Consider the following 15,569-nt stretch of genomic DNA (forward strand, 5'->3'; position numbering starts at 1 on the left):
AAGATATTTCATGAGGGACATAAACATGGTATGAAATGGTTGTGAGTTTAATATCCAAATTATTACCCATAATCTGTCTTAATTTATATTACTCAAATTGTTTGGCTGACATTCTGGCACGGTTGTACAAGGCCAATTGATGACATCATTGTGTGACAATGAAGTATAACGCCAATTGATGACATCATTGTGTGACAATGAAGTATATCGTCACACTTGGCGTTATCACTTTGATATGTACGAAGATATTTTTAACCATATGGGTAATAATGTAGTTTATGTTCCAACACGTTGTTGGTATGAGGTGGTGTGTGTCACTGTGTACCTTAAAGTCTGAATCAAATTGTTAACAACTACAATAAATTACTCTCATACCTTTAATTGCCATTAGATCTCCCCCAAATTTTGTCCAGACACTACTAGAGCACCTTGATATATTAAGCATCGGCTATCGGATGTCAAACATTTGGCAATTCTGACTTGTAGTCAATAGAGGAAACCCACATTTTCTTAATGCAGCAAGGTTTTTTTTTACATTCACTTTCCCACAGACAGGAAAGCACAATTAACCAGTTGTGGTGCACTGGTTGGAATGAGAAAAAAACCAATCAGTTGAACGGATCCGCCGAGGTGGTTCGATCCTACGACTATAATGCATTGATCATGACATCAGATTAATTACGTCACATACTTAGGAGGCTTCCAACTCTCTTACAGTATTCCATAAATATTTTTAAATAGGCAGACGGTGAAAAATTGCATGTTTTTTCCAAGTAGATCTTAACGGAGTCGATATAGATGATATGGTGTCAGTGTAATATGTGGAATCCATTTCAATGTAATGTGTTTTTTTGACATGATACAAAATGGTAGCGAGTTTAATATCCTACTTATTATCCATAATCTATCTTAATTCATATCATTCAACTTGTTTGGTCGATGTTCTGCGTGCCAATCGATGATGTCATCATGTGATGTTGAAGTGATAGTTCCACTTGGGTTTGGACAAAAAGTGGAGAAAATGTGACAGTAATTAAAGGTAAGAAGAGTAATTTATCGTAGTTGTTAACAATTTGGGAGGTAACTACTATGTGGGAGGTGCCGACTGTTTATAATGCCGGTATTCGGGTTTCAATTCCCACATGTTGCGGTGTGGCGCCTTCATGTTGTAACTGCATATCTCCTTCAAAATCTCTTTTAAATAAGGCTGAAAAGAAAACAAATATTATACGTAACATCATGTAATATCTGAACAACAATATATTTGTCTTAGTACATGAAGGTGTTCAAAAGGTTTAAAATGAAAGGCTAGTGGCCCTTGACAAAAAAAGGCTGAAATATTTTTCAGTTGAGGATATGTGCCTTTAATTAAAAAAAAATTGTTGGTGTGTCAAAAAGACGAGTTCTGCCGAAAGGCGGTCAACTTTCATCTCTGAAAAAATAGGAGGTTGGTTATTATACTCAACAAAATGAAATGCAAAGCCTGATCCATTCCTTGTCCGCCAGGGGATAACTACTAGGCCAACAGGATGAGTAATATTAGAAGTTGAGCCCAAAAACAAACCATTCTATAGCATAAAATACAGTGGTTTTCTTCCAAATTCACCATATAACATAAAAGCAGGTGTAGTTTTTGAACTGGAGCTAAATATTTTCAAAACTGTATATGGTGCTTTTATAATACCATGGTGTTAAAAAATTCATACCCTATGTAGATATTTGTTTTGTTTTAGACTATGTATTTTATTAGTGCATTCAAAACAGTTAAAAGTTTGTTTTATTCAAAGACACCTCTAGAGCACATTGATTTATTAATCATCGGCTATAGGATGTCAAACATTTGGTAATTTGACATAAAGTCTTAGAGAGGAAACCTGCTACATTTTTTCCTTTAGTAGCAAGGGATCTTTTATATGCACCATCCCATAGACAGGATAGCATATACCACAGCCTTTGATGTACCAGCCGTGGTGCACTGGTTGGAATGAGAAAAAACCCAATCAGTTGAATGTATCCACTGAGGTGGTTCGATCCTGCGACACAAGCACCTCGAGCGAGCACTCAGCCTACTGAGCTAAATCCCGTGTGAATCTACAGATGAAGAAACTCCGGGCTACTCACGGCTTCTAGAAATTTGATTAAATGCACTAGCCATGAAATCAGTGATTTTAAAAATTTACTAGCCACAATTAATAGATTTAACTGCAACTTTTGATCAAAATATTTCACTAGCCATCGGGCATGGCAATAGTAGTTATTTATAGCCCAACATTGAATATCACTAGCCATGGGAGTGGGGCTACCGTAATCTAGAAGCCCTGAGCCGTTACCACAAGCTAACTTACTACTGGTTGTTTTGTGATCTTCACGAGGTCCTTGACGTTGTAGTACTGATGTTTCTCAAATGCACTGAACAACATATCCAACACTTGATCTCTGTCGGCTCGCGATCTCTTTCCTTCCTCTTTCTTCTTCTTCTCGTTTTCCAGCTACAAATACAAAACAATTTACTGCATGAGGATTCAATGAATACATGAATAAATAAAAGAAAGAACAAATTAATTAATTAGTTAATAAAAAAAAAGTAAAGTGTGTTTTATTTAACGACGCCACTAGAGCACATTGATTTTTTTTATCGTATCATCGGCTATTGGACGTCAAACATATGGTTATTCCGACACTGTTTTTTTTATAGATAAAACCCGCTGTGGCCACATAGGCTACTCTTTTACGACAGGCAGAAAGGGATCTTTTATTTGCGCTTCCCACAGACAGGATAGCACAAACCATGGCCTTTATTGAACCAGTTATGGATCACTGGTCGGTGTAAGTGGTTTACACCTACCCATTGAGCTTTGCGGAGCACTCACTCAGGGTTTGGAGTCGGTATCTGGATTAAAAATCCCATGCCTCGACTGGGATCCGAACCCAGTACCTACCAGCCTGTAGACTGATGGCCTAACCATGACGCCACCGAGGCCGGTCTAATTAGTTGATAAGTCAGGTCCTAATGTAATCAGCGAAATTAAGGGGGTTTTCCTGCCAAAAGTTGGCTCAAGTCGCCAAGTTATTAGCAGTAGGGGCGAGATTTAGCTCAGTTGGTTGGATGCTCATTTGAGGTGCTGGAGTTGTAGGATCGAACCACCTTAGTGGATCCATTCAACTGAACATTTTTTCTCTCGTTCCAACCACAACTGATCTGAGGCCGTGGTACATGCTTTCCTGTCTGTGGGAAAGTACACATAGAAGATCCCCTGTTGCATAAGTAGAAATGTAGCAGGTTTCCTCTGAAGACTATGAGTCAGAATTACCAAATGTTTAACATCCAATAGCCAATGATTAATTAATCAATGTGCTCTAGTGGTGTCGTTAAACAAAATAAACTTTATTAGCCATAGTGAGAAGTCAAAGTTGCCGCAAAGATTTAGATCTAATCCTATTTCAAAAACAAAATCAGACACACAACAGATGTCAAGACACTGAGCTATTCACGTAACATCTTGACAGTCTTTTGTTTTACTTTGGCGCCAGAGTAAACAACAACGCATGTCCTATGTAGTGTCGTTTGCAGTGTTGTTTAGTTCTTGGCCAAATTTATTTTTAAAATGCCAGAAAATACAAACTATTACTTTCATTTTAATGTAACAGTGACACATTAATCAAAATATTCAATGGCTTTGATTAAATTTTATCGTAAGCAGCAGTATTTGAAAATGAAATATTATGGTTCGAACCGAGTGTATAATTTGATGAAACACTAAGAAAAGTCCCAATAAATGTTAACTTCACCTACTTTGATCAGACTTCTCACCTTTCTCCTGGAAAGGAAGAAGTCAATTCTCCTACCTTTTCAATTCTAGATTAGGGCCTGACAAGTGGAATAATTAATGAAAGAACAGTCAAACAAATAAATGTTTAACAACACTCTCAGTATAAACAGAATATCAGCTATTGGGCGTGAAAGATAAATAATCAATAAATTTATTTCAAAATCCTCAACTGCTCCATATAAACTGGCCCTACTCAGAATGATTCGAGCGTTCTTCAAATCCAGGAAACATGAAGAGTACAGGTGAGGTACATGATACAACTGTCAAAGTAGATCACAGTGACCTAGTTATGGTACACAACACACCACCATCCCATGTTGTACTGGCATGCAAGGTTTGATGATCCTATATGAATTGATAAGGAAGATATGGCTCGGAAACAAAAGGTTTACGAACGGACAGACAGAAAATGCCATATGGGCGTATAAAAATCCAGTTACACCATGATGTCAGTACCCTAATAATGGTCGTACCCTGAAAATGTACCATGGAAAACTTTCATTCCAGTCGGGAATGGTCTTTAAATGCATTCAAACATTGGTAATTCTGACTACGTCATCAAAGGAAACCCGCTACATTTTTTTTAATGCAACAAGGGATCTTTTATATGCACTATCCCACAGACAGAATAGTACATACCATGGCCTTTGATATACCAGTCATGAAGCACTGGCTGGAATGAGACGGGGATCGATCCTAGACCAATTGTGCATCAAGCGAGCACTCCCACCCCAAATCCCCAAGAAAGTCAGACTTTGTAACACTACATCGTAGTACATGATAAAGCTGTATAACCCCCTTTTATCTCGAAGCACTGCGGAAAAAAAGGCTGAACAGACAGACAGACAGACAGACAGAAAAACTATAGTCATATCTGGTTGCACTGGTAGGGCACAAAAAAACCTCTTATAATGATAATGCTAAAAGTCAGGGATTTAGACTGCATCAAAGAAAGAAATGTTTTATTTAACGACGCACTCAACACATTTTATTTACAGTTATATGGCGTCAGACATATGGTTAAGAACCACACAGATTTTGAGAGGAAACCTGCTGTCGCCACAACATAGGCTACTCTTCCGATTAGCAGCAAGGGATCTTTTATTTGCGCTTCCCACAGGCAGGATAGCACAAACCATGGCCTTTGTTGAACCAGTTATGGATCACTGGTCGGTGCAAGTGGTTTACACCTACCCACTGAGCCTTGCGGAGCACTCACTCAGGTTTTGGAGTCGGTATCTGGATTAAAAATTCCATGCCTCGACTGGGATCCGAACCCAGTACCTACCAACCTGTAGACCGATGGCCTGCCACGATGCCACCGAGGCCAGTAGATTGCATCAAAATCAAGGTGATAAACGTGCTCAAAATACATATTTCCAAAATAATCATGCCCAAGCATGATGACCTCAAAATCACTGAAATGTTCAGTTTAATTAGATTAAAATAACTTGAAATGCATTTCTGAATACTGACCACTCTTCAGCAGTTGTTAATGACAGTGATGAACTAAAACGACATTCTTGCACTCAGAAAAGACAAGAGTCTCTGTTGTGCCCAAATTAGTGAGATGTAAAGCCTTGAAAGTAAATGACAATTTCTAAAAAGCGACTGACCTGTGCTGGGTGATGGCTGACAGGTTTGTAGCTCTGCACGATTGTGTCGATTTGCTTCACTTCGCGTTTTGGCTGGTTTTGCAGAATCCACTGTTTCCTGTTTAATAAAAAAAATATATATATATATATTTATTTAACACTCATACACAGGGCTTGTCATAAATTCAAAGTGATAAAAAAAGTTAGTTTGTTTTGTTTAATGACACCACTTAAGCACATTGATTAATTAATTATTGGCTGTTGGATGTCAAACATTTGGTAATTCTAACTTGTAGTCATCAGAGGAAACTCGCTACATTTTTCCTTATGCAGCAAGGGATCTTTTATATATATGCACTTTCCCACAGACAGAAAACCACGGCCTTTGACCAGTTGTGGTGCACTGGTTGGAAAGAGAAAAAACAGTCAGTTGAATAGATCCACTGAGGTGGTTCAATCCTGCGATGCAAGCACCTCAAGCGAGCACTCAACCGACTGAGCTAAATTCCATCCTTTCAAAAACACAGACAGGAAAACACACACAACGGCCTTTGACTAAAAAGTGGTAAAAAGACAAATAATATGTGTGACTGCATGACAAAAGGTGCCACATCGTGTTTTTGAAGGAATAAGATAAAGCACATTCTACAGAGCAAAATTCTGTTTTAATTATGAAAATCGAATGAAAACTTTCCGAAATATTGAACTTTTGGAACAGACAATTAAGATTTTTTCCAAAGGACCATCTTTGAGAAAATGAAGTCCGAAGTTTTACACAAAAAACCTGATTCATTATTGCTTGAAATCTTCATTAATAATAATAATATATGCCAACCAAGCTATTCTGTACTCTGTAACCACGTAATATTTGTTTTAACAGTATATGCCATTGACAAGAATTTATATTGAACCTCCATTATACATTCCCACCCCCACCATTTAAAAAAAAAAAAAAAAAAAAATGCACAATAGTAATAATAATAGTATCCACCATCAATAAAATGAGAAACTATCAGTGCTCACACCAAATATGAATGCTGTGACTAGACAGGAATATTTAGTCAAACATAAGTCAATAGTTCTCCAGCTTTGAACATACAGTAAGTTCTCACATACCAGGTTGTAACACGGCCAGAGTAATGAGCCCGATGACCACCTCGATTTCAGTAAATAGATTTGTTTGATTAGTTTGATTCGAAATCCGATTCCGACTCACTCTGATCCCTAATTACAAAGTAGTCCATAATAATGTCTTGTAACACATCGTCAGAAGCAATGTTTCTCATACTGGCATTGATGTTTAACAGCGAATTCAACTGGCGAGCCACCTCAGCTTCCTTTGTCATTACACATGCTGGTCTCACGGGCGCCGCCATTTTCTCAATTGATACCGTGAATCGAGCAGGCACTTGTTTTTTCACATGTTCGTCTCGATTTAGCTCGATTTAAATACGTTTCACATCTCGCATTACAACATACACAGTCTTAGTACTACTTCAAATGCATTTTTACTTCATAAATTGAACAGACGATCGCACGTTTTTCTTATTTTGTAGTTTGGGACAAAGTAATTGTTGAATTTTGCCACGGAAATTGCCTCAATGCGCATTACTCCTACGTGACAAATATATCTGCGCACTTGCTATATTTAGAAAGTAGAGTTCACGACCTTTCCAGTGGTATGCAATACTTGGCGTTGAAAAGTCCAAGATTTTATAATAAACTCAGCGAAATAAGTGATTAATTCTTGTGTAATTAAAGACAATTAGAATTTGACAGGTTGTACACAATCACCAAATAACATGTTTTATTGTTTTATTTTAGGAAAAACTATGTATTAGTATGAAAGTTAAGTTGTTTTAATAACTGTTTGTGCTAAAAACTAAAAAAAATTAAAAATCATGTATTTTATTGTAATTGGCTGTTACGCGATATTACAATGCGCGACATCAGGCACCTTTTGTCGTGCAGCCACACATATATTGATGGAAAGAAATAAAGGAACACATACATGTAAATAGTAACAGCTAACATTGACTACAATCAATACTGTCATCCATAGTATCGCAATGCAGGCTTTCTGGCGAAAAATAATCACAGGGTTCATAATAAAAATAAAACAGATCATACGTTCCCATACTAGGTGGTTATGGTTTTAAAATCGTCTGAAATTGAACACTGCATTTTATTTTATAAACATCGGTTCACTTAATATAATCTTTCTAAAAATTAAAAAACAATTATCCAATAATTTGTAAGATTTTAGGGTAAGTAATTTTACCCTACGTATCATCTGTACCCCCCCCCCCCCCCCTCCAAAATTAACAGTGTCACTGGCCGACAGTCACACAAAACTGTCATATGATCCAACAGTGGCAGATCCAGAAAGTTCACTAGGGGAGTGCCCCATGAACAAACGTTACCGAAGGGATTCCTCGGTTTCTCCAACGAAAACACAAAAATGAAAAAATTAAATTAAAATATGTGTCACAAAATTTAGGGTGGATCCGGGCCCCCCAACCCTTAGATCCGCCACTGCTACTGTATGGCACAATATTATACAGGTATAATTATTCTTGTGTTCCTGTATTTGTTTCCATCAGTAAATCCAACTGGCAAACTTTCATTTCTATTGGCTTCAAGTGGGTAGTGAGTGGCAGGACGTTGCCCAGTGGTAAAGTGCTTGCCTGATGCACGGTCAAATTGGGATCAATTCCCGTTGGTGGACCCACTGGGCTATTTGTCGTTCCAGTGATCCACCAGTTATGGTTAAACACTTGTAAAGTTTTAAATAACTAAACACCTACACAAAAGGGGCACCAGGGCAGATATGTAAAAGGACACAGTTATTCATAGGCTATTGGATGTCAAACATTTGGTAATTCTAACTTGTAGTCATCAGAGGAAACCCGCTACATTTTTCCTTATGCAGCAAAGGATCTTTTATATGCATTTTCCCACAGACAGAAAACCACAAACCACGGCCTTTGACCAGTTGTGGTGCACTGGTTGGAAAGAGAAAAAAACAGACAGAAAACCACGGCCTTTGACCAGTTGTGGTGCACTGGTTGGAAAGAGAAAAAACAGACAGAAAACCACGGCCTTTGACCAGTTGTGGTGCACTGGTTGGAAAGAGAAAAAACAGACAGAAAACCACGGCCTTTGACCAGTTGTGGTGCACTGGTTGGAACGAGAAAAAACAGACAGAAAACCACGGCCTTTGACCAGTTGTGGTGCACTGGTTGGAACGAGAAAAAACAGACAGAAAACCACGGCCTTTGACCAGTTGTGGTGCACTGGTTGGAAAGAAAAAACAGACAGAAAACCACGGCCTTTGACCAGTTGTGGTGCACTGGTTGGAAAGAGAAAAAACAGACAGAAAACCACGGCCTTTGACCAGTTGTGGTGCACTGGTTGGAAAGAGAAAAAACAGACAGAAAACCACGGCCTTTGACCAGTTGTGGTGCACTGGTTGGAAAGAAAAAACAGACAGAAAACCACGGCCTTTGACCAGTTGTGGTGCACTGGTTGGAAAGAGAAAAAACAGATAGAAAACCACGGCCTTTGACCAGTTGTGGTGCACTGGTTGGAAAGAGAAAAAACAATCAGTTGAGGTGCACTTTACCACTGGGCCAAGTCCCACCCCTCTTTCTTAAAGAGAGTTTTTAATTCTTATTAGTGTTACTAAATGTCTTATTATTATTACTTCTTTAAAGTGCGGTAGGAGTCGTTATTTATTGGAATGCACTCTGCTCGTTGAATGACTTTGCCCTCAACTGCAAGCTTCTCTGAAAACAAATAATATATACACATGATTACAGTACAATGCATGTTACACAATGTTAGTAAGTAAACATTTTATTACATTCCCATTTAATCTCACTATAGTAAGACAATTCTGACCATGCAATAAGAAAAATATTTTATTGCATATACATGTATGTGTGATACAAAGTCTTGCATACATAGATGTACTAATAAAAAACATGTAGTTCACCCAAAATACATCGTGTCTCTAGCCAGGAATGACATCCAGGGTGTGCACTTTATGGTCGCCCGATCGCCAATGGCGAGTCAAAATAGCGTCAGGCAAGTCAAAACCTTATTACATGGCGACTGAAAATTTCCGCGTATTGTATTATGCATCAAAATACAAATAACTAATGAATTGTAAGAGATTGGAAAGTTTTTTTTTTTTTTTTTTTTCAACTGGTTTCGTATTAGTATCTGCGCAACCAAACCCATATAGGACATAATAGCGATCACTTCGCCAGTCTATCGAACAGTCTAAAACCATTCAAAATGCCGTGGCCGGTTTTGATTATGTATTTGGAAAATCTCAGCCACGTAAATGTATTCGTAGGTTCAATCAGAACACCTCAGCCATGTCCGTACTTACTTTTCATTTAGTTACAATCGGAACAACTCGTCACATTTCTGTACGCTATGTTTCACAGAAAGATTCTGTTTACGAGCCTGAGGTTTTCCGAAGTTACATTGTGTTGGAACGTTTTTCTTTCTTACGGAATATACCGAGTCTACTACAGAAATATGGTTGTTATCAACAGTTTGTAATAAAACTAAAACAAGTTCTGTTTCATTCTTTTGTGTTGTTATTATTGTTTTTATGTTTGATTTTAAAGTGCAATTTAAGTAAGGTTGTTTTTTGTTTTTCTTACGAAATTTGGTCACGGGCCATTTAAAAATTGTACGGGCGAGTCAAAGTGTTGCTGTGAGTGGTCCGATTGTCCAGTCAAAACAAATATCCCAAGTGAATACCCTGGACATCATGTTCCTAACCAGGATGCTCAGCATTCTGTCAATTCCATAAAATTCAACCAATTTTCAAGAGAAAGTAAGTTGTGTTATTTAAGTAAACTTTTCTTAATCATAATAAAAAGGTGGCACATTGTACAGGCCTTGACCTTAACTTTTTTTAGTAGTAGCCCACCGGGCTTCCAGGTTATGAAATCTGATAGTCCTCAGTAAAACTGGTAGCCCATAGTTTTAATAAACTTTTGAAAAAGGAGAGAAAATAGCAAAATCATTTATTTTTATTCAAATGTTGTTTTAAGTTGGGGTTTTTAGGTGTTTAAGCATCTTGGTAACTGGATGTGCAAAACAAAATCTAGTAGCCCGGCGGACTATCAGATTTAGACATCTGGTAGCCCGAGTAAGAAATTGGTAGCCAAAACAGCCTGGGCTACTGTTAAGGTCGAGCCCTGATGTATGTAACAAATAACAGCCTCTATTGTGTCCCATACCAATTTGTATGTTTCAAACACACAATAAAGTTATATTTTATTTGAGAAATGAAAGCATTTTATTTTGATTATTTTGGCAATCTCTGACTGAAAAAAAACACTTATTTAGCACCAAAGATTTAATTGGTCATAACTGGTGAATTTTGTTTATCAATTCCTAATGAAATATTATAAACTTTTCATTATGTTAGGGATATCACCGAAGATAAAAACAATGGAAGTGGTAGTCTACATCATTAAAACCATTTATCTTGGGTGCCAAATAATATATACTGCCTTTACAAAAACAATGCGATCAATTCATTTGCAAAAGGTGGCAATAAAAAGAACAAATTTGTTTTATCCCATATTAGGAGATCACTTTTAAAAAATCTTTCTTCTTTTTTTACATATCTTGAAATCTTAATTAAAATAATATTAAAACTTTGATCGGTTCACTATAACGAGTTCCCACGAACGTCAGACCGACAATATCTCTGGTTCAACTACATAAAAGATAAGAGTCAGCTTGTACATCGTATTCACTTTTCTATACCAGATACTGAGGGACAAAATAAGGAGTAGTCTTTCCATAAAGTTGACCAACACACAATGCTATACAGTCACTAAGGTTTCTCTTTTTTGTTTGCTTTCTGTCTTTGTTTTTGAGGGGGGAGGTTGGAAGGATGGGGGTTTATGCAGCCACCCCTCTTTAATTTTCACCCAGCGAGAAAACTATATGCATATATAAAAATGTACAGCAATCAATGTTGGCTTAATCTCTTGCTCCACAATAAAAATACCTCCAACAACTTCCTTGGTGACCACTCCGCCTGATTCTTTCTTCACATAAACCCCCAACTGTGACATGACGACGAGGTTCTGTGTGCGAAGCGCCGTCATCGTAAACTTGTGTTCCTGTGGGACCTTGCCCGTTCCCGTGTTTATGCTGGCCAGCTGCTCATTTAGATTAAATGCAACTTCCGTTTTTTGACCAGGAAACCTGACAAGACAAACGAGGTAGTGTTCTATAAGTCGGTCATAACGTAAATGAATTCCACTAGATATTAGGCCTTAATAACAAAATATATGATTTGTTTCCAGTTTCCAGACCATGCAAAAATAAAAGAAATCATGATCCCCGATTTTTTTTTCAATCAGCAAACTAAATTCGGAACACCTCTGCCAATCACATCGGCTATTGGATGTCAAACATTTGGTAATTATGACTCATAGTTGTCAGAGAAAATCTGCTACATTTTATCCATTAGCAGCAAGGGATCTACAGACAGGAAAGCACATACCACGGCCTTTGACTAGTTGTGGTGTACTGGTTGGAACGAGAAAAAATATAATCAGTTGAATGGATCCACCAAGGTGGTTCAATCCTGCGATGCAAGCACCTCAGGCGAGCACTCAACAGACTGAGCTAGATGTAAATCCTGCCCCAACAAGACAAACAAGGCAATATTCTATAAGTCAATCAGAACGTAAATTAATTCCTCTAGATATTACTGTAATGAAATAATTATTTCAGATCGCTGACAACTTAAATGAATATCTCTAGATCTAATTCTGACAATTTACATGTACATTTTATTATGGAGTAACTTTAAAACTAATTTGTGTGATCTCTAAAACTCACTTTGAACGAGTAATTCTGAGTTTTCCAACATCTGAACTTGCTTTTGCCTTCTGCCATCTTTCAGATAAATACTTGGGGACCTAAAATGTAAAACAAAACCACATTGCACTTTTATTTGTAGTTAATTTTAATATACATGTAAACATGTACAAATGCATATACATTTACAGGTTTCAAAATTCATGACGGCTCCATGGCATTTGCCATACTGCCTTTGCTGTGATGTCTCAAAAATGCCAGTTACTTTACAGCTATGAATAACTGTGCTCTTTTAAATATCTGCCCTGGTGCCCCTTTTGTGTAGGTGTTTAGTTATTTAAAACTTTACAAGTGTTTAACCATAAAATTAAAAACATTAACAAATTTGATGTTTCTTGGTAGTGTTTGTATACAGTTTCTTAGCCATGTATTATAACTGAAAATCGAATGCAATAAATGATAAATTACAGTTGAAACATACAGCGTTCGAAAAAAACACTGTGAATTTCCGAAAGTTTTAACGTGCTGTACAGTTACGAAAAAAAACGCGAATTGCCAAAACAGATTCATGCAGCTTCCAAATAAAAAAATGCCTACAAGATAACGAAGGCTGAAAGAATCTTAAAAACAAAGGATCCATGCTAAAATAACCCAAATTAATTTATTTGCAATTGAAACACTGAAATAAATGTTTAATTTTTGTGGTTATTCTTGAATTTTCCATTTATTACCCATTCTCAGCACTTCTTGTACCACAGCTTCTTCCAAAGACCTTCACCTTTGTATGCAGATTTTATTTCATTTCTTTTCGTGCTTATACCAATTAAGGTTCAAGCACGCTGTCCTGAGCAGACATCTCAGCTTGTATGCCAAAAAATCCTTGATTGTTTTGTCGAGATTGCACGCATTGTTGTTTTTGGAAAATAAACCGACGGACAAGTTTTCATTATACGATATATTTTCCTCTGTAGGCCTACAGTACTTGGCAGTTTGTAATAAAAACTGTGTAATCGCGGCAAACATGTTTCCGTACCGTCATACAATCTCGTGGTTCACCAATTACCTATAAAGATGTTTATGTAAATAATTTCAGTTTGGTATAACATAAGAAAAACATTAAAATTGTTTTGGAAATAACAAAATAAAATAAAAACTATTTTCTGTGTGCAATTTTGAAAGCAATAGGCTCAAAATTAAATAACTTGTAGTAAATTCCATAGTGTGAAGAAAGGTGTTCCCTGTGGGAAGGACTATAATATTAATAAATGCACGGGTTGATGTTTCCAATTTCAAACAGATTTTGTCATCTCCATTCAACATTCAGACATGCCAAGGCTGGGTTCAGTCTCTGACAACACTGGTAACAGGTCGTTTCACCCGTATTACTAGTTCACCCAAGTCGTTTTAAACAGGGTCGATTCGTACCTCTAACAGAGTCGTTTCGCCCCATGTTTCAATTTGCCCTAATTTTTATTTTGTTAATAAAGTACATCTATTCATTGATTTGTCCTATATCCATTGATTTTTAGATGTCATTGATTTGTCCTATATCCATAGATTTTTAGATGTCACACATTGCGATCTAAAATTTACAAATAAAAATAATGTTATAATTTTGTTTATTATCATTTACTCAAGCCATATACACAAAATATGTAGGCCTACAGGCATTAGACTCACACTGCATACTACTGATGTGCTGTGGTTTCTTTAGAGCCACCGAAAACCCGCGAAAATCACAGAATCGGCCGTTGAAAACGGAATACCAATTTCCCATGGAAAACATGTTTTTTTGGTCAAAATCGTCCTTTTTTTCGGTTATTTTTACAAAACATTTTCCCCAAAATCGTACTTTTGTCGATAAACAGACCTTTTGACTCCTTATTCATTGAAATAACCTTGAGGGAAAGAGTTCCTTATTTTCCCCACTATTGGGGTATTGAATTATTGAATTACTGGATTACGAAATATAAACATTATGTTGGTTTTATAGACTAAATTGTTTTAAAAGATATTGTATATAACTATCGCTAACCCTAACCCTAACCTAATTCTAACAAATATTTCTTTAAAATCGTTGTGGGGAAAATAAGGAACTCATGCCACCTTGAGCTTTCTTACTTGACTGGTAACTGACAATAACTTAAAATACATTGAACGCAATGGCGCGTAGCACATCATAAAGTTTCAATTTCCGATAATAACGGTATTAATGCAATGCAATGTATCATTATTTATTATTTGTTTACGTGCATCAGATACTAGACTGTTATTTAGTATAGTTTGTGTCCGCAGAAATTGCTGTTTTGACGACGGTTTGTATGCAGATGATGGGTTCATTGCGGAATTACCGGCTTCTTACCGCACGGAAAATCATGGAAATTGCTATTATCGCACGAAAAATCATGGAAATTGTCATTTTTTACAAACGCGGAAAATTGCGGAATCGGACGATTTCCAATGTGAAATTTGCCTGTCAAAAGCAGATTTTTGGTGGCTCTATTTCTTATTAAATAAACTACATACCCAGCTGAGGTTCAAAAGCTGAGTACGGTATGTTGATTTTGCCTAGCTTCAGCTGACAGAGAATAAACAGCTGATACGGCATTATTATCCAAAGATAGAAAATTACCTAATATTTGATAATGAAAAGGCCTAAACAGAAGAAAAAAACTTCAAAACCATATTAAATATATTTATTTTGGGGGTGAAACGACTCAGTACGAATGAGATTTCGGGCGAACCAACACTGGGTGAATAGGACTAAGGGAGAAACAACGCCGGGTTCAAAATGGATTTAGCGCGAAATGACCTAGAATCGACAACACCAGGTTACGTATTGAGAACAACTCCAAGTCCAAGGCTTAAGGTGACAGTCTTGAAGTGATATCAAGTGGTTGTACAAAAGGTCACCTGACTGAATGGGATTTCCCTCAACTTTTTAATTCTATAATTAAACGGGCCATTTGGGTAATCTTCTTATATAATTATGTTTGTGGGAGAAAAAGTTGTAATTCACTAATTCACTGTAATTGGTGTTTACGGATCTTTACCTTAACCAACCATACCCCTCGACTTGCAAAGGTTAGATCTAAATCCTTTGGTTCGTGTCCCTTTTCTGGGTTCTGCATCGCACCGGATCAACAGTGTGTAACAAACTCGAAATATGTGTTTAGTTATTTGACCAACACATTCGTTTTCACTACAGTTTTGTCAACTCAAAAAGTAAAAGCCTCGACCAAACACAACCGGAAGTAAGCTTCTTTCTATCTACTTC

At 37.0% G+C, this 15,569-nt stretch overlaps 1 protein-coding gene across 1 annotated transcript; it reads right to left on the minus strand.

The window, feature by feature from the left end:
* Positions 1–522: 522 nt before the first annotated feature.
* Positions 523–15,535, minus strand: LOC121375287 (general transcription factor IIF subunit 2-like). The gene is made up of 7 exons (XM_041502667.1): positions 15,346–15,535; positions 12,314–12,393; positions 11,472–11,671; positions 9,132–9,213; positions 5,447–5,543; positions 2,346–2,489; positions 523–1,207 (listed from the first exon to the last, which is right to left on the minus strand). Exons 1-7 carry the CDS (start codon positions 15,421–15,423, stop codon positions 1,088–1,090), a joined length of 801 nt encoding a protein of 266 aa, XP_041358601.1. The 5' UTR covers positions 15,424–15,535; the 3' UTR covers positions 523–1,087.
* Positions 15,536–15,569: the final 34 nt, after the last annotated feature.

This window comes from Gigantopelta aegis, chromosome 1 (assembly GCF_016097555.1).
Source record: "Gigantopelta aegis isolate Gae_Host chromosome 1, Gae_host_genome, whole genome shotgun sequence".
In the NCBI taxonomy this organism is placed as follows: Eukaryota; Metazoa; Mollusca; class Gastropoda; order Neomphalida; family Peltospiridae; genus Gigantopelta; species Gigantopelta aegis.